Source organism: Lithobates pipiens, unplaced genomic scaffold, assembly GCF_037356315.1.
Source record: "Lithobates pipiens isolate NorthernLeopardFrog02 unplaced genomic scaffold, aLitPip1_a1.2 Scaffold_13, whole genome shotgun sequence".
Taxonomy (NCBI): Eukaryota; Metazoa; Chordata; class Amphibia; order Anura; family Ranidae; genus Lithobates; species Lithobates pipiens.
Genome location: NW_027507718.1, coordinates 386,915,965 through 386,934,678, shown reverse-complemented (window position 1 = coordinate 386,934,678; position 18,714 = coordinate 386,915,965). Strand labels below are relative to the sequence as shown.

At 43.3% G+C, this 18,714-nt stretch overlaps 1 protein-coding gene across 4 annotated transcripts in view; it reads left to right on the top strand.

Moving 5' to 3' along the window:
- Positions 1-18,453, top strand: part of CENPU (centromere protein U) — a 114,763-nt gene extending 96,310 nt beyond the window's left edge. For 2 of the 4 annotated variants that reach the window (XM_077477302.1, XM_077477303.1), the window contains exons 13-15: positions 5,409-5,470; positions 6,757-6,913; positions 18,185-18,453. In XM_077477302.1, the coding sequence (XP_077333428.1) occupies positions 5,409-5,470; positions 6,757-6,913; positions 18,185-18,301 (336 nt within the window). In that variant the 3' untranslated portion in view covers positions 18,302-18,453. The remainder of the gene's footprint in view (positions 1-5,408; positions 5,471-6,756; positions 6,914-18,184) is intronic. The other 2 variants (XM_077477304.1, XM_077477305.1) reach the window with 1 other exon arrangement.
- The last annotated feature ends 261 nt before the right edge of the window (positions 18,454-18,714 follow it).

Below are 18,714 nucleotides of genomic sequence, written 5' to 3'. Positions count from 1 at the left end.
ACCCTAAGGAGGTGGCCCTTCATGCTCTGGATGTGGTTTGGGCTCTTAAGGTGTATTTGTCTGCCATGGCTCCCTTTCGGAAGTCAGACTCACTATTTGTTTCGGTGGCTGGTCCAAAGAAAGGCATGGCGGTCTCGTCCGCCACCATTTCCAGGTGGATCAGACAGATTGTAGTACAAGCCTACACCTTGAACAGGCAAGTGCCCCCCTTTCTGGTCACGGCCCACTACACAAGGGCAATTGGAAACATCTTGGACCTTCCGACATCAAGCGTCTGTTGCTCAAGTGTGTAAAGCAGCGACCTGGTCGTTTGTCCACACGTTTTGGCCGCAAAATTTTGCAGGCGGCTGTATAGTTGCAATTGCATATGCAATTTTTGGGTACAAACGCAGTACCTTTTTAAGTTAATGCACTGTTGCTTTCGTTACCACAGTTTTTGGTGCGGGTTGAGGGTAGTGCTTCTCCGTTGAGCACCCTGTTTTTTTTTTTTGTGGTGTTTTTTTTTTTGTGGGTAAAGTTTGTACTAACTCCCACATGCCATGGTAGATGAAGTTTTATGCTGTTTTCCCACTCCTGGTTTTGGCACTGCTTGGGGACATCCCAATGGTCTAAAGAGAAGAAGCTGTGTCAGTCGGTGAATATAAGAGAAAAGAGGAGTTTTTTTGTACTCACTGTAAAATCCTTTTCTCTGTAATTCACCGACTGACACAGCACCCGCCCCTCATATTTTCTTTACGTTATACTGCTTGTTGACGTACTGAGGCTGCAGTAGCATGCTGAGGGGTTGTTACCTAAGGGACCGCCCCTTGGGCGGAACTAGAGTGTTCTAGTTTTATTATCACATGTTAACATGTAATGCCTAGCCTTCTCCTGAAGGTAGCATAACAACCCAATGGTCTAAAGAGAAGAAGCTGTGTCAGTCGGTGAATTACAGAGAAGAATTTTACGGTGAGTACAAAAAATCCTATTTTCCATTTGTGGGCCTGTCATTCGACTTAGCCACAGCACCACAAGTGTTCTGAAAGATTCTGGCACCTCCTTTAGCCAGATTAATGGCTCAAGGCATAGCGGTCCTAGCCTATAGACTAGAGTCTGATCTCAGCCATAAATATCTGAAATCTCTAGGTTGCATACTCAACCTAGGAAGATTCTCCTTAAAACCATCAAGAAGAAGGTATTCTTACCCCAGACAGGAATCAGTTTCCAATGTAGGACTAATTCAGTTTATCAAAACAAAGGAAAATTCCTTCATTCGGCTGTGCAGGCGATTTTTAGGGGAAATGGTGGCCTCCTTCAAGGCCGTCCCTTACACGCAGTTTTACTCAAGAACTGCTTCAAGACACCATCCTGTCAGTCTGGAATAAAAGATTCAGGCCTTGTTTGTTTCCAATACGCTTGGCTCCCGATATAAGTCAGAGCCTAAATTAGTGGTTGTTATCCAGCAAAAACAAAAATCTTTATCCTGGAAGGTGTTAACAGATGCCAGCCTTCTTGGCTGGGGAGCTGCCCTGGAAGAAGAGTCTGTCCAGGGGAGATGGTCATGGTTAGAGGACCTTGCCTACTCGTGTCTGGCCCAAGTATCTTGGCGGTCAGACTATGGTACTGTCCTGTCAGGCTTCAGTCTCGTGCAGCCCAAAAAGAAGTGAATAATGTTCTAGCTTAGGGAAGGAATGTTGTGTTCTGCCCATCGGCAATTTTTAATTTTTCAGGCGTACTACTTGAGTCGCCGACAATTATTTCTGGGAGAATAAATAGTAAATAGATGGTGTTGCGCTCCACATAAAATAAATTAAGTCTAATAACACAATTAATAAATAATCTCATAAAATCTTGAAAACGCACTCATGTGATTAAAATTAAAATCACTAAATAATCGCATAAAATCTTGAAAATGTGCTCATGCGATTAAAAATTCCATTAATTCTAGAATAAATACCAAGTGAATAATACAGTGCTTGAAGCTATTTCCTACTAATATTCATAAAATGAAGAAGCTAAAATAATCTATATACTCGTTTTTATGAATATTAGTAGGAAATAGCTTCAAGCACTGTATTATTCACTTGGTATTTATTCTAGAATTAATGGAATTTTTAATCGCATGAGCACATTTTCAAGATTTTATGCGATTATTTAGTGATTTTAATTTTAATCACATGAGTGCGTTTTCAAGATTTTATGAGATTATTTATTAATTGTGTTATTAGACTTAATTTATTTTATGTGGAGCGCAACACCATCTATTTACTATTTACTGTCACTTTGAGGGGAGGGTTTGCACCTCTGTCGGTGTTTTCTGCTGCAACCACACCAACCTGCTCTAACTTTACCACTATAGCGCGAGGATAACCTACCATTACTATTTCTGGGAGAATGATCACTTCACCCGACATCTTTCTAGTGATATGTCAGATGGGGTATTCCGGACATGGACCTATTCGCGTCCAGATTCATCAACAAGGTGGACAACTTTATGTTGAGAACAGGGGGTCCACTAGCAGGTGGAACAGACACATTAGTCTTCCCATGGGATCCATTTTCACGGATCTATGCATTTCCTCCAGTTTTACTACTTCCGCGCTTTCTCCGCAGGATTAAGCAGGAACAAAAGGAAGTGATTCTGGCGGACCCAGCGGGTCCCAGAAGATCTTGATTTACCGAGATCATAAAAATGGCAGGAGTCCTTCAGACTCTGCCATTATAGCCAGACCTTCTTGCACAAGGGCCAGTATTTCATCCTACCTTACGGACGAAAAATTTAACAGGTTTAATCCCACTCTATAAAAGATTATGGGTGATCTCCTTCGGTAGTGTCTACTTTAGGTAATGCTAGGAAGCCAGCTTCCAGAATCCCTTACTTTAGAGTCTGGAAGGCAAATGTTTCTTGGTATGGATCCAGGGGTTGGCACCCCAGGAAGTATGTCATAGGCAGGATTCCTGGTGTCCTGCATATGGGATCTGAAATGAAGCTGGCCTTGACTTCTGTCAAGAACCAGATCCTGGTCTTGTCATTATTTTTTACTATGGCCTCTTGCTTCCCACTCTTGGTGCATAGCTTATTCAGTGGGTAACACGGTTTATTCCCCCTTTCAAGGCACCTCTAAATCCTTGGGATTTAAAATTGGTCTTATCGGCTTTGCTGAATCAGCCGTTCGAACCTTTACAAGAAATTGCCTTGGTTCTTTGACAAGAAAGATAATCTTTTCTGGTCGCCATTTCTTCTGCTAGAAGAGTATCGGAACTAGAGGCTCTGTCTTTTAAGAGCCATATTTCATCATGCGTAAGGATGAAGTGGTTTCATGTCCTCATCCTGAATTCCTACCAAAGTGGTAACAGGTTTTTCATTTAAACCAGGATATTATTCTTCCTCCTTTTCCTGAGAGCCTTAATTTAGGGAAGTGAAGGCACTATATTCTCTTGCTGTAGTAAGAGCGATCAGAGTCTATTTAAAGGCGACTGTTCAGGTTCGCAAAACACAGGTTTTGTTTGTACTGCCAGAGGGTCCAAGATGTGGACAGGCAGTGTGGGGTTATATAGGGGAGTACACGCCTTTTAGGGGCGTGCCAGTGTCCAGCCCCTGTCGGTCCGATATATCCCACATAGTAATTACTATGGTCTGTGTCCCCTGATGTACATCAAAGAAAAGGATTTTACATGTAAGCTGTTATAAAAATCCTATTATTTTTATTTTTTTTTTCACATACAAAACTGCTCTCTGTATTAAAGAAGAGCTGCACCTTTTAAAAAAAAATATTAAAAGCCAGCAGCTACAAATATTTTAATATTAAATTAATATATTTTAATAAATTGACACTTACCTGTCCCAGGGTCCAGCGATGTCGGCAGCAGATGACGAGCAATCGCTCATCTCTCTGCTGCCCCCGCTGCCATCCTCTGTCAGGGAATCAGGAAGTGAAGCATCGCGGCTTCACTGCCCGGTTCCTGCATGTGCGAGTCGCGCTGCGCGTCTCCACTGGTCCCTGCTGTGTCCTGGGAACTGTTTCCCAGAACACAACGGGAGGGTGGGGCATCTGCGGCTAGCTTGTCCCGGAAGTGGGTGCAGATACCTGGATTATCCAGGTATCTGCACCCCCTCCCCCCTGAAAGGTGCAGATTGTGGCACCGGAGGGGGGAGGGATCAGATGAGCGGAACTTCCACTTCAGGGTGGAGGTCCGCTTTAAGTACCAGGAATCTGGGTTCAAAATCCTGACAAGATGGTACTATACACCACGTACATAAAATGTATCCGTTAAGCAGGGAGGTGGGCTGAAGGTGTGGAGAAGCAATGGGGGACCTACCACTTATTCAAACCTTTTGGTCGGAGGTGCTGCACTTTACTCAAAAATTTACCTGGGAGATTCCACTGGGCCATGCTCCTTTTTTTTTTTTTTTTTTTTTTTTTTTTTTTTGCACTTCCTCAATTTGCCTAGCTCTACCTACAGACACTGGATTTTGTGCTGCTTTTGATTAGTGCAATGAGAAGCTATATTCTGGAAACAGCGGCAGACACCCTTGATCATTGCCTGGCTGACTAGAATAAAGGCAATCAATGAAATGGAGGACCTGATTGCAAAAGAGAGGGGCACTCATGACAAATTCTTTAAAAAAAATAGGATTACTGGCATGAATTCTTCTACGCTCCTGCATATGAAACCTTGCTGCAAGAGCCCCAACTCCAGGCATGCAAGCTGTGGCATGGAATAGTCTCCATGGCCTGGCAGTGGGAGAAATGCTAATTTCCCCTACCCTTGTTTTTGTTCCTGCTTCGGTTTATTCACTGCATATCCCTCCTGGGTTTGCCTCGCTCCCCCACCCCTTACATTACCCTTTTTCATCCAATCCCCTGAAATTTAATTTCATTAAGGGTAATACATGTTGAGTTGCATATTGTTAGATGGCTTTCCCTCCTTCAAGACCACATTGCTTTGGCAGGTTACACAGCCAGATACACGCCTAATTTACCTTTTTATGTCAGAATCTGCCTGTTCAGATGTTGACCATTGTATTCTGCTGTCCTAGGCCAAGATGCTACTATGTGTCTTGTTGTTTATACCATGTATACCCTTTGCAATTTTGGTATATTACTAAATAAAGAACTGAAAAAAAAATTTAAGTTTGCATTTTGCCACGCCGCACCTCCTGGCTGTGTTGCAATGTGAACAAGGCACAAAGAAAAAAAAATTTCTACGTGCGCTAGTGGTGACTGGTGTTTATCCAATGCAGAATCTGCCAGTCGCTGCACTGTGAACAAACCCTATAGGGTAACTTATAGTATAGTTTCTTTTAAATCAGTTTAAGAAGTTTAGTAGAGGTGATAATACTGGCTCAACTTGTTTTGTAATGCCATTTTGTATTGTTTTACTGTTACAACTAAGTTAATGGAGTGTGCCTTTGATATGTCCCACAGGCACGACTAGAAATTGGAAGAAAACAAAAACGCTTGATTGAAGTGAAAGATGAGATTATTAAGTAAGTTGGGTATTTTTTTCTTTTGGCTAAAACGTTTACTTTACTGATAACTTGAAAATTCATGATTAGCAAATTGGCCTAAATCAATAACTGCCACAAATCAAGTGAATCTGTAGCAATTATGCCTATTTGTATCTCTGAAAATATTAGGTGATTTGGCTTTTTGATTGACTGTCTCACTGTTTTTGATTCTCGCCTAGAGAATAAACGATTCAGTCTCGTGCACCATTTTGGTGCGAATGCCATGTGATTTCAGTCATACAGTTTTCAAGGCTGAAATCGCATTGTAAAGGCATCGCATGTGATTTGCAAGGCACTCAGGAAGTATAAGAAGACGTGGGCCACTCAATGAAATTGGAGGATAAGCGGTTTAACCTCAAATTGCGTAGGGGGTTTTTCACTGTTGGGGCGGTAAGGATGTGGAACGCGCTTCCAAAATTGGTGGTGTCAGCTGGAAGTATTGTTGGTTTCAAAAAACCTGTAGAGCATCATACAGGGATATAATTCGTTTTTTTGACAGACACATGCACACATTAAACTGGATCGACTGGTTTCTTGTTATACAAAAGGGAATCTAATATTTAGAATGCAAACCAATAGAGTAAAATGCTGCGTTTTTTACTGATCCGAAATGAAATGTCTCTGCATCTTATGGTGCGAATATACGTCTGGCACCCGTCCCCACCGTCACTGCCCCAACGCCGGAAGAGACAGAGCGGGGGACAGACATCCAAACCCCCTGTGGGCACCAGGCGCTCTCCCGGCTGGGCAGCCTGACACTGCTCCTCACAGGATGGGATAACATCGGGTAAGTCTGCATTTATGGGCAATGGTCAGGCTGCGTTTATGGCAATGGTCACTCTGTTTATGGCAATGGTCAGGCTGCATTTCTTTGGCACTGCAAAATATTTTAGTACACCATTTTGGTTCAGAATGAAAATGAGAAATAGGTGCGTCTTATGGTCAGGTGCGTCTTTTATGGAGCGAAAAATACGGTAGAAAACGTTTCATTGGAGTGCAGTAATTTACCCGCCTCGCTTGCACATGGGCATCATAAGTATAAACGAGAATATTACAACACTGGCAATGAAGAATTGTACTCGCCTATACAATCACACACCTTTACTCTCCTACACTTAACACTTATCAGATCTTTACACACAGGTTTTGGCCTCTTGCACACATGCTTCACAAGTTCTTGAGTAAACATCAGTAAAGGACGGCCATGTGCAAGGGACCATAAGAAGTCAAATGGATGGACATCTCATGATCTTTTCTATTTGTAGGAAACAACCAAGACTTAACCAGCTACAGAGGGAATGTTCAGAACAAGAGGAAAGGCAGATTTCCATCAAGAATTCCAAAACCTTCCTAGACAACCTTGGGCAGCTACAGGAGGATTACAGGAAGTGCAGGGCTAAAAAACCCAGCGCCAAGGAAACTGTAAGTGGTTAATCAGCCAGCAACTGTGATTAGTATAGATTTTGAAAGGTTAAAAGGCTGCCATTTTAATGATTTATGTAATGGATTATACCCCACTGAGTAATACCACAAAAAAGATTTAGAACTATGACTATCCCATATATGGAATGATACTGTAAATGTTACAAAGGCAATTCCACGATTTACTGCATTTCAAGCTTAGCTGAGGCATCCTGGCTTTCAAAACCTACATTTCACAGGTGGCATGTTGGCTTTTCATGTGGCTCTTGTTTTTCTGTTTAGGTCTACTTTAAAGTGGTTATAAATTCAAAATGTTTTTATTTTCTTACATCAGGGGACACAGAGCCATAGTAGTTACTATGTGGGTTATATCGGACAGTCGGGTGATGGACACTGGCACGCCCCTAAGGCAAGACGTGTACTCTCCTATATAACCCCTCCCATTACTGGGAGTCGTCAGTTTTTTTTCTCCAGTGTCTAAGGTGTTTGTCACGAGTAAAGATGTGCTGTGCTGAGATCCACTGGTAGCAATCCTTGCTGGGGATAGCCATGCTGACCAGATCCGTTCTGATGTCTTTTCATGGGCTAAACGAATGGTACCCAGGCCTCATGTTCGAAGAAACTCTTTGAGACCTGGGCCCTGGGATCCAGTACTTTTTGGTAGTAAGGCCATAAAGTTTTTACTAGCAGGGTGCTGTCGCAGGTCCAGGATTGTGGGTAACCCAAGGTTCCCCGGTTCCTGAAGGTTTCCTAAAAGGTCTCGGAGACCACCGTGAAGGGTGAAAATTGGGTCTTTATCTCTGCTAAAACCCTGCTGTGGGCTGTATTGAGCACTCATCGTCCTGACGCTGGAAACAGCAGAAACCTTCATCCTCCTCTCCTCCAGCCGCAACAGACCCTCTGGTAAGAAGGGGGGCCTGGTCTCCTCCTGTGCCCCGTGATTGGCTTTATTCCCCTTCGGGGACCAGGCATTTCCCTTTGACACATTGTACTGTAAAGAGGCTAGGATTAATAGCAGCTATTGCACTGTACTATAGCCTAGCAGTTTACATTCTTTTGCTGGTAGTGCCTCTGCTTTGTGCTTTTAACCACTTTTTCCTGTTTAATAAATTCACAGGCATTCTAAAATTCTGTTATTGAGTGTAGATTAACCACCTTCAGACCGGACCATTTTGCTGGTCAATGACCAGAGGTCTTTTTACAATTTGGCACTGCGCTGCTTTAACTGGTAATTGCACGGTCATGCAATGTTGTACCCAAACAAAATTTGCGTCCTTTTTTTCCCACAAATTGAGCTTTCTTTTAAAGGTATTTGACTGACTCTGCAATTTTAATTTTTTGTGATATAAACGTAAAAAGACCGCAAATTTTGAAAAAAAATGATATTTTCTACTTTTTGTTATTAGAAAGATCCTATAAACTAAATTTTAGTCATACATTTAGGCCAAAATGTATTCAGCCACATGTCTTTGGTAAAAAAAAAAAGTCAATAACTGTATATTTATTGGTTTGCGCAAAAGTTGTCACATCTACAAACTAAGGTACGTTTTCTGGAATTTACGCAGCTTTTAGTTTGACTGCCTATCTCATTTCTTGAGGTGCTAAAATGGCAGGGCAGTACAAACCCCCCCCCCCAAATGACCCCATTTTGGAAAGTAGACACCCTAAGGAAATTGATAAGTGGCATGTTGAGCCCATTGAATATTTAATTTTTTTGCCTCAAGCGATTGAATAATGACAAAAAAAAAAATTATTTTTTTTTTTTACACAAAGTTGTCACTAAATGATATATTGCTCACACATGCCATGGTTATATGTGGAATTGTACCCCAAAATACATTCTGCTGCTTCTCCTGAGTACGGGGATACCACATGTGGTTGACTTTTTGGAAGCCTAGCCGCGTACGGGGCCCCGAAAACCAAGCACCGCCTTCAGGATTTCTAAGGGCATACATTTGTAATTTCACTCCTCACTATCTATCACAGTTTTGAAGGCCATAAAATGCCAAGATGGCACAAAACACCCACAAATGACCCCATTTTAGAAAGTAGACACCCCAAGCTATTTGCTGAGAGGCATGTTGAGTCCATGGAATATTTTATATTTTGCCACAAGTTGCGGGAAAATTACAAACTTTATTTTTCACAAAGTTGTCACTAAATGATATATTGCTCACACATGCTATGGGCATATCTGAAATGACACCCCAAAATAAATTCTGCTGCTTCTGAGTACAGGGATACCACATGTGTGGGATTTTTTGGGAGCCTAGCCGTGTACGGGGCCCCGAAAACCAAGCACTGCCTTCAGGATTTCTAAGGGTGATTTCACTCCTCACTACCTATCGCAGTTTTGAAGGCCATAAAATGCCAAGATGGCACAACCCCCCCCCCCCCCCCAAATGACCCCATTTTGGAAAGTAGACACCCCTAAATTTAGGGGTACACTAGTGAGACTCACAGGTAAAAAAAGCACCTAGGCTGTCAGCGACTGTATCAAAACGCTACAAAAAAAACTGTTAGCGATCGCAGGGATCAAGCCTGACTCTGCGAACGCTGCACTTATGTATGTTGTGTTTTGTAAGTGACAGTGATCGATCGATACTGCACTTGGGTGGGCTGGGCTGGGCTTGGCGGAGGGGCTAAACGCAGGTGCTAGCAGGTATCTGGGCTGATCCCGCTAACAATGCGTTTTGGGAAACCTAAACTGCTGGCGACGCTAATATAGATCTGATCAGATACTATATTACTAAGGGAGGTGTATGCTTTGCGCGTGGGTGTTAGCGGTACTGGCACTAACCTGACGCTGCCTGGGGCGACGCAGACCTTATCTGACCCTCAAACTTATATCACCCGCCTGGTGATCAGGGGGTCAAACCTTTATTAGGTAATAAATGGCGGGTGCCCTGAAACTATAAAGAAATAACTAACCAACCAGCGTCACCTGTAACAGTTATATGGTGATCACTGGTGAAAGGGTTAACTAGGGGGCAATCAGGGGGCTTTATGCGATAGTATATGGGGGTCCCTGGCGCTATAAAAAGCTGTGGCGAACCTAAATACCTACCTGCCTAACTAGCGTCACCTGTGATACTAATACAGCGATCAGAAAAACGATCGCTTATTAGGCTGGGTTCACAATGGAGCGATGCGGGAACGGCATGAATCTGCGGCGGGTTCCCGCATCGCATGCCTCCCGGCGGCAGTTCACACTGCCCTATGCGAACTGCTGGGAGTGTCAGTGAATTGTTAATGACACCCCCAGATCAGTTCGCATATCGCAGTGCGATCTGCAAACTCGGACAGGAATCGGATCGCATGGTGTGAACACCCATGCGATCCGATTCTGCTGCGGACCAAAAAAAGGGTCCCGTGCGAGTTTGCGGCGGGTGCGATGCGAATTCAGCCATACTATCTGTATGGCTGAACTCGCATCGCACAGAGATCGGATGTGATTTGCACTGCAGTGCGGTGCGAATCACATCCGTTCTCATAAACCGCTGCAATGTGAACCCAGCCTTAGTGACACTGGCGATGGGGGGTGATCACGAGGTTAAACCTTTATTGGGGGGGTTAGGGGGTACCCTAGAGCTAAAGGGGGCTAACCCTAACTGCCCTAACAATTATTACAGTCACAAATGACACCAATGCAATAATAATTAAAAAAAAATGCAATTGGTGTCACTGTGACTGGGGGTGCAGGGGTGATTGGGGGGGTGAAGGGGGGGTGAGAGTGTGTCTGGCATGTTCTACTGTGTAGTGTAGGTGCAACTCACCGATCCTCTCTCCTCGCTGCAGGAACAAAAAATACAGACACGGAGGAGAGATTACATCACTTCCTCTGCCTGTGTTTACATTACAGGAGAGGAAGTGATGTAGAGGAGGGATTTCATTCATCAGGAGCGATCGCGAGGGGGTGGCCATGAATGAATGGCCGCCCCCTCATCCCGCATCGCTCCTGCACGGTATCCGACCGCCGCTGGCACCGGGGGGGCCCCGATCGGGCCCCCCACCCGCGGGAAGGCAGGGACGTACATGTACGCCCATATGCCTGCCCGTGCCATTCTGTCGACGTACATCGTCGTGCGGCGGTCGGCAACTGGTTAAGCTATGAGTGGCAAAGGGACCAGATACTCCTCTAAGGGGTCAATGGTTACACAACAAACTAAAACCATTTCCAAAAGAATGTCATCCTCCTCTGAGAGTGTTACGGTGGTCAGATTGAGCCATCAGGGGAAACTGTGCTTGCAGTCGCACAAGATGCTTCAGCCCCTGAGTATGTCACACGAGAGGTTTTTTCGTCTACCATTGCTAATTTGGAAAAGAAGATTGATGCCATTTTATCCCTCCATAGTGGGGTTAAACGTATGAGATCTCCATCTAGTGCTCAAGACCCTCCTTTGGAGGTTCTTGATGCTGGGGATCAGGTAGACCAAAGATTTGAAAGATACTGGTTTTATTCTCTTCTGAGGATCCTAATATAGGAGGAGTAACATCACAAGACAGGTTGCTTATGCACTCTTACTAAGTTGGTTCGTTCAACTTTTTTGAAGCCTCTTGATGACCCCATCTCTAAGTTGGGATCATTAAAACATCCTCCGTCTGGGGATGCCTTTACTATTCCTGCCTGGCTAAGGAAGCTTATGTACGCTGAATGGGAACATCCGGATAAACAATATTATCTGCCTAAGATTCTCCATACTTTATCCTATGGAAGAAGATTTCTATAAGAAATGGGGGGTGGGGGGGTTCCAGTGGTTGATGCTGCGATTGCCTCAGTGAATAACAATCTCGCATGTCCAGTTGATAATGTGCTCATGTTAAGAGCTTCTTTGTAAAAGCCATATGGCTTTAGTAAGTTCAGTAGCGCAACCGATTCTTGCCACAATTGGTGTATCCCAGTTCATTAAGAAACAGTTTGAGGAGATGCTTAAAGTTCTGCCTGATGAACAGGCCCAACAGTGCGCTGATTTATCAGATGCTCTGTGTTTCACAGTAGACGCTATGAGAGATAATGTCATTCAAATCTCACAGCTTATGTTTGAACTAGTGCATTCTCGCCGAATTCTTTGGCTGATCAGTTGGGCAGCCGAAGCGCAGTGTAAAAAGCTCTTAGCCAGTTTCCCTTTTCGTGGTGAACGGCTATTTGGAGATGATTTGGATAAAAACCTACAAAAGGTCTCTAATGGCAAAAGCTCTCTTTTACCAGTAAAAAAGAAATTCAGTCATTTCTCCTTTAAGCGGGCTTCTTCTCCTGTACCAGGGGCATCAGCCTCTAGGCAGTCTCGACGAACTCAACCATCAGGTTCAAGGGGAAAGCACCAAGGTCAGAAGAGATCTTGGGGCAGAAAACCCACAAAACAGAATGCTAAAGCCTCATTATGTAGGGGCGAACCCGCTCGCTCGGTTGGGGGGAAGGCACCTGTAATTCTCGAGGCTCTGGCAGGAACAATGTCGAGACAGAAGGGTGGCTTCTGCCGTTTCTCTAGGTTACAAACCAGATTTTTTCCGTCTCCTCAGTTTCTAAGGTCAAATGTTCCCAAGGACCCAGAGAAGAAGGCGGCTCTCCTTCTAGCACTGGATCATCTATTATCCAAGACTGTGATGTCAGGAGTTCCCTTAGAAGAACAAGGCACAGGTTTTTTTTCATAGTCTTTATGGTTCGATAACCAAACGGAGAAGTAAGACCTATTCTAGATCTCAAAGATCTGCATCAGCACTTGAACATCCGATCCTTTCATATGGAGTCAGTCCGGTCGGTTGTTGCCATCCTCCAAGGAGGGGAATTTTTGGCTTCTATCGATATCAAAGATGCATATCTCCACGTGCCAATATTTCCCGCTCACCAGAAATTTCTGCGCTTTGAAGTAGAAAATCATAATTTTCTGTTTGTGGCCCTGCCATTCGGTCTAGCCAAAGCACCACGGGTGTTCTCAAAAATTCTGGCACCTCCTCTAGCCAGATTAAGGGCTCAAGGCATAACAATCCTAGCCTACTTGGATGATCTGCTTTTAATAGATCATTCAATTTCAGGGCTAAACCACAGTCTGGTCACAACGGTAAACTACCTGGAATCTAGGCTGGATTCTCAACCTAGAAAAGTCCTCCTTAAAACCATCAAGGATATTGCAGTACCTGGGTCTGGTCATAGATGCCATACAGAAAAGGGTATTTCTACCCCAGAAAATAATCAGTTGCAATGTAGAGCTAATTCATTTCATCAAAGCAAAGAAAAAGCCTTCCATTTATTTGTGCATGAGACTATTGGGGAAAATGGTGGCCTCCTTCGAGGCCATCCCTTACGCGCAGTTTCATTCAAGATTGCTACAAAACACAATCCTGTCGGCCTGGAACAAGAAGGTTCAGGCCTTCATTTTCCAAATCGCCTGGCTCCCGACATGTGTCAGAGCTTAAATTGGTGGTTGATATCCAGTGACCTTCAGAAGGGAAAATCGTTTCGATCAGTCTCCTGGAAAGTGGCGACTACGGATGCCAGTCTTCTAGGCTGGGGAGCAGTCCTGGAAGAGGATTCTGTCCAGGGGAAGTGGTCCAAGTTGGATAGGACCATACCTATAAACATTTTGGATATTCGGGCAGTTCGTCTGGCTCTAAAGTCCTGGAGGGTCAGACTGAAGGACTGTCCTGTCAGGATTCAGTCCAACAATGCTACGGCTGTGGCTTACATCAATCACCAGGGGGGCACGAGGAGTCCTGCAGCCCAAAAAGAGGTGAATCGTGTTCTGTCTTGGGCAGAACACAACGTCCCTTGCCTATCTGCAATTTTCATTCCAAGGATAGAGACTTGGCAGGCGGACTATTTGAGTCGCCAACAATTATTTCCGGGAGAATGGTCTCTTCGCCCCGACATCTTCCTAGCGATATGTCAGAGATGGGGTACTCTGGACGAGGACCTGTTCGCGTCCAGATTCAACAACAAGGTCAACAACTTTGTGTCAAACAAAGGGATCCGCTAGCTTGCGGAACAGTAGCATGAGTCTTCCCATGGGATGAGTTTTCTCTGATCTGATCTATGCATTTCCTCCAGTTCTGATACTTCCATGTCTTCTTCGCAGGATCAAGCAGGAACAAAGGGAAGCGATTCTGGTGGCCCAGAAGATCTTGGTTTGCCGAGATCATAAAGATGGCAGTAGGAGTCCCTTGGACTCTGCCATTACGGCCAGACCTTCTCGCTCAAGGTCCCTTATTCCATCCTACCTCACAGTCGCCAAATTTAACGGTTTGGCTATTGAGACCCGCATTGTAAAGGACCATGGGTTGTCTCCTTCAGTAGTGTCTACCTTGCTTAATGCCAGGAAGCCGGCTTCCAGGGGCATTTACTATAGAGTCTGGAAGGCATATGTTTCCTGGTGTGGATCCAGGGGTTGGCACCCCAGGAAATGTGTCATGGGTAGTATCCTTGATTTCCTGCAAATGGGATTATAAATTAAGCAGGCCTTGCATACTGTCAAGGGCCAGATCTCGGCCTTGTCAATATTTTGTAAACTGCCTCTGGCTTCTCACTCTTTAGTGCGTAGCTTTGTTCAGAGTGTAACACGGATCAATCACCCTAATCAAGGCACCTGTAAATCCTTGGGATTTGAACTTGGTCTTATCAGCTTTGCAGAAACAGCCTTTTGAACCTTTACGTGACATTCCCTTGGTTCTTTTGACTAGAAAGATAGTCTTTCTGGTTGCCATTTCTTCTGCTAGAAGAGTATCGGAACTAGCGGCTCTGTCTTGTAAAGAGCTATATCTGATCATGCATAAGGATAAGTCGGTGTTACGTCCTCATCATGAATTCCTACCAAAGGTGGTGATAGGTTTTCACTTAAACCAAGATATTGTTCTTCCATCTGCCTTCCCAGAGCCTCGATCTAGGGAAGAAAAGGCACTACATTCCCTTCATGTAGTGAGAGCGGTCAGAGTGTATTTAAAGGCGACCACTCAGGTTCGTAAAACAGATGTTTTATTCGTACAAAAATGTGTCCATCACCTGTCGGTCTGATATAACCCACATAGTAACTACTATGGCTCTGTGTCCCCTGATGTACATCAAACAAAAGGATTTTACAGGTAATCTGCTATAAACATCCTATGTTTTTCCTTAATGCATTCCCTGCATTAGGGTTAAGAACATTCCCATAGCTCTTCTTCCCCTCCTTGCCCCTATACAATTAAATGACACCACTCAGAATCCAGAGCTGTCCTCGCCGGCAGCCCCGCCCTCTCTTCCTGCACTCAGGGCACATTTGGCTGCTGTTGCTGTCAAATCCAGAAGAGAGTGAGGGGCATGGCCAAGCCGTGTTGTGTCTGTGGGTGCACACAGCCTGGCTTTGGTACAAGCCTGAACGAGTGCCCTCTCGGGTCATGGCTTGCTATGGGGACACTTGGAGAAAGAGTGGCGGCATGGGACCACCAAAGAAGTTGTAAGGGGCTGCTTACCATTGCACAGAACAAATAAACCTCTTTATTTAAAAAACAAAAATACTTTATCACTTTAACTGCAGTGGGTATAGAAAATAATCACCCCCCCCCCCCCCCCCCTTTAAAATGGGTACATTTAGTTGCTTTGCAGCCTGAAATGAAGACACAGTTTTGTCCAGCTGCATTTACTCAGTGCAACTTGTAACATCCAAGTGAAAAAGAGAACACCAGCATGTCTAAAACAAAATTCAAAAACAGAATCTGTGAGTTGAAAAAGATCATCGCCTTGTCAGTATTTTGTTGAACCACCTTTTTCCTTAATTACAGCCTTTAGTCTGTTGGAATATGTCTCTATTAACTTTGCAATATTTGTCCACTCCTCTTTGCAGAACTGTTCAAGTTCAGGTAAATTTAATGCAGTCATTACACAAATTTTCACTGGGGTTTAAGTCTGGGCCCTGACTAGGCCATCCAAGAACATTCACCTTTTTGACCTTCAACTACTAGGTGGTCATTTTTGCTGTGTGCGTTGGGTCATTGTCATATTGGAAGTTAAACCTTCTTCCCATTGACCACTTTCTTGCAGAGGGCAGCAGATTTTCCTCAAGAATTTGACAGAATTTTGCCCCATCAAGTTTTCCTTCTATCCTGACAAGTGCCCCAGTCCCTGCTGCAAGAAACACCCCATAACATATTACCACCTTCATGCTTTACTGTAGGAATGGTGTTATGTGGATGATGAGCTGTATTGGACTTCCGCCAGACATGGCATTTGGTGTTGAGGCCAAATAAATAAATTTTAGTTTCCTTTAACCTGAACACCTTTTTCCATGTGGCCTCAGAATCTTCAAGGTGCATTTTTGGCAAAGCTCAGTCATGACTGCTTGTGGCCTCTTGAGGAGTGGCTTTTTTCTTGCAACCCTCCCATACAAGCCACATTTGTGGAGAATTTGTGATCTTGTCACATGCACACAATGACCACTCTTTGTCATGAATTCCTGCAACTGCTTTAGAGTTGCTGTAGGCCTCTTGGTAGACTCTCTGATCAGTTTCCTCCTTGCTCTTTTTTTATTCTGTTTGGAGCGACGTCCTGATCCAGGGAGTGTCTGTGTTGTACCAAATACCTTCCACTTCTTAATAATAGATGTCACTGTGCTTCTGTGCATTGATAAAGCCTTAGAAATGTTTTTGTTTCCATCTCCTGACTTGTGCCTGTCCACAGCTTTATGCTGGAGATCCCAGTGACCGTGCCTTGCCATCCATAGTTGATTGTTCGTTTCAATTGCTCAACCTTTGTCTGAAATGCTCCAGGAAAGGGAAAGCTCTTTTCATGCTGAGCTAATCAAAATGACCGCAGCTGATGTTACTTTTATTACTATATTTTTTGTTTTTGTTTTGTAACCCTTGTTGTAACTAACTCTGCTAAAAATCTCAATAAAAACATTTGAAAAGAAAGAAAGTCAAATGGCTTTGTGTACCATTGAGAAGGTAATTTGCTACAGCTGATTGAGTTTATACATCAGTTTTAGGAGAGAGGTCCTTTTTTCAACTCGGCGATTGTTTTTCAAATTTTTTTCCCGACATGTTTGTGTTGTAGCTTTCACTTGGTTGTTATAAGTTGCACTTAGTAAATGCAGCCAGATAAAACAAAAGCTGTGTGTCTTCATTTCAGGCTGCAAAGCAATAACGTGATTATTTTAAAGGGAGGTGATTCTTTATCCTATATATACCCACCTGTTACATACAAGTGATTGCTATGTAACTAATTCTGATCATTTAACCAAGAATGATATATATGTGCTTAATTAAACATAGTTCATATGAATTCATTTAAAGTGGATGTAAACCCTCACATATATACCCAGTAAAGTGAACAAACAAATCTCCCTACATATATTTTACATGTATATCTTCTGTCTTCAACTTGCTGTATTCTTTAGAAAGTGCACATTGTGTTAGGGATTTTTTTTTTTCACCACTGGGTTGTGGGTTCTTGGCATACACTGCGTGACAACTGATTGGAGGAAAGGCACACACCCCCACTCCACATAGGAAGGAAGGAATGTGGAGTCCTGTGCTGTGAATAGGCAAGCTCTCTGCTAATCTATAGCACCCACCCTAACACAAATTTCAGGCTGGTTTTATCTTGGTTGTCTGAAAAATTATCTGAAGTTATCATGCTGATAAAAGAAGGAGCAGAAGAAAGACACAGGACTTAGTGCTTTGGGGAGAGATAAGGAAACACTATAGATATATGTGCATAGGTCAAATTTGATTAATCAGGTTTACATCCACTAAAAATTTTTGGGTTTTTTTGTTGTCATTTTCCTTTTCTAGAGAACTGTTTTCCATTTGACACTTAAATATTTGATTTGCATTCAGTACAGAAAAAAATTAAACCCACTGAGATTGAAAGTTCTATGAACATAAAACATGAAAACCTCAATGGGATGAATCCTCTTATAAGCAGTTACACTTTAAAAATTTTAAAGCAGCCCTGTACCTGAATGTTCAGTCTGCCATTTCTGGCCTTTTAAACATGCTTGGTACTTGGCTGTCATGCTTTCGCTTTGGCTTCAATAGTTCCAGCCTCACTGACTGGGAACATGTATGCTGGTAGTGAGCTCTAAATTTACCAGCAGCATGTCTTTTTTGTGTTCTTATTTTAAAAAAAAAAGTCAGAGGATCAGCATGACTTCCAGGCAACTGGTATTTTCACAAGGTCAGTAATGGCCCTATATTTCTCTGGGGAAGAGGAAGCATAGGACGATGTTTGAAATCATGTTCACTCTGAAATGTGTGTCAGACTTGGCTAACTTCCGTGCAATCTTTTATTTCATCTTTCAGTATGGATTATCTAGTCTACCAGCTCTCATACTACAAGCACAAAGCACTATGAGAGCCGAGCAACATTTCCACAATGTGAACGCACAGCTACAGAAGGCACATGCCCAAGGAAAGTGAGGGGCACAGGACAGAGGACATAAAGAAAAGACTTTGTATTATAGGTTCTATTTATTTCAGTTTTTTAACTCCTCATCTTTCTTGTAGTTTGCACACTTTCATAGCTAGCAGAGTTGTTTGGAGGCTTTTTTTGTAAAAAAAAAAAAAAAAAAATTCTGTTCTCTTTCTTTGAAATTACTATTTTTTTCAATGTTTTTTTGTTCCTTATGAATAAAATAGTTAAGTAATAAATATTTCTAATAATAAAAAAGGTTTTTTTTTATTTTATTTTTTTAATGGGGGGGGGGGGGGGCTGCCCTATGTATGGACTGGCATTGCCTCTGCCTGTGAGCAGATGGCACACTTCATAGAATTTCAGTAGATGTGTGAGCCAAAGGTGTGCTGGCATAGTGGGAAAGGAGGGCCAGGCTTCA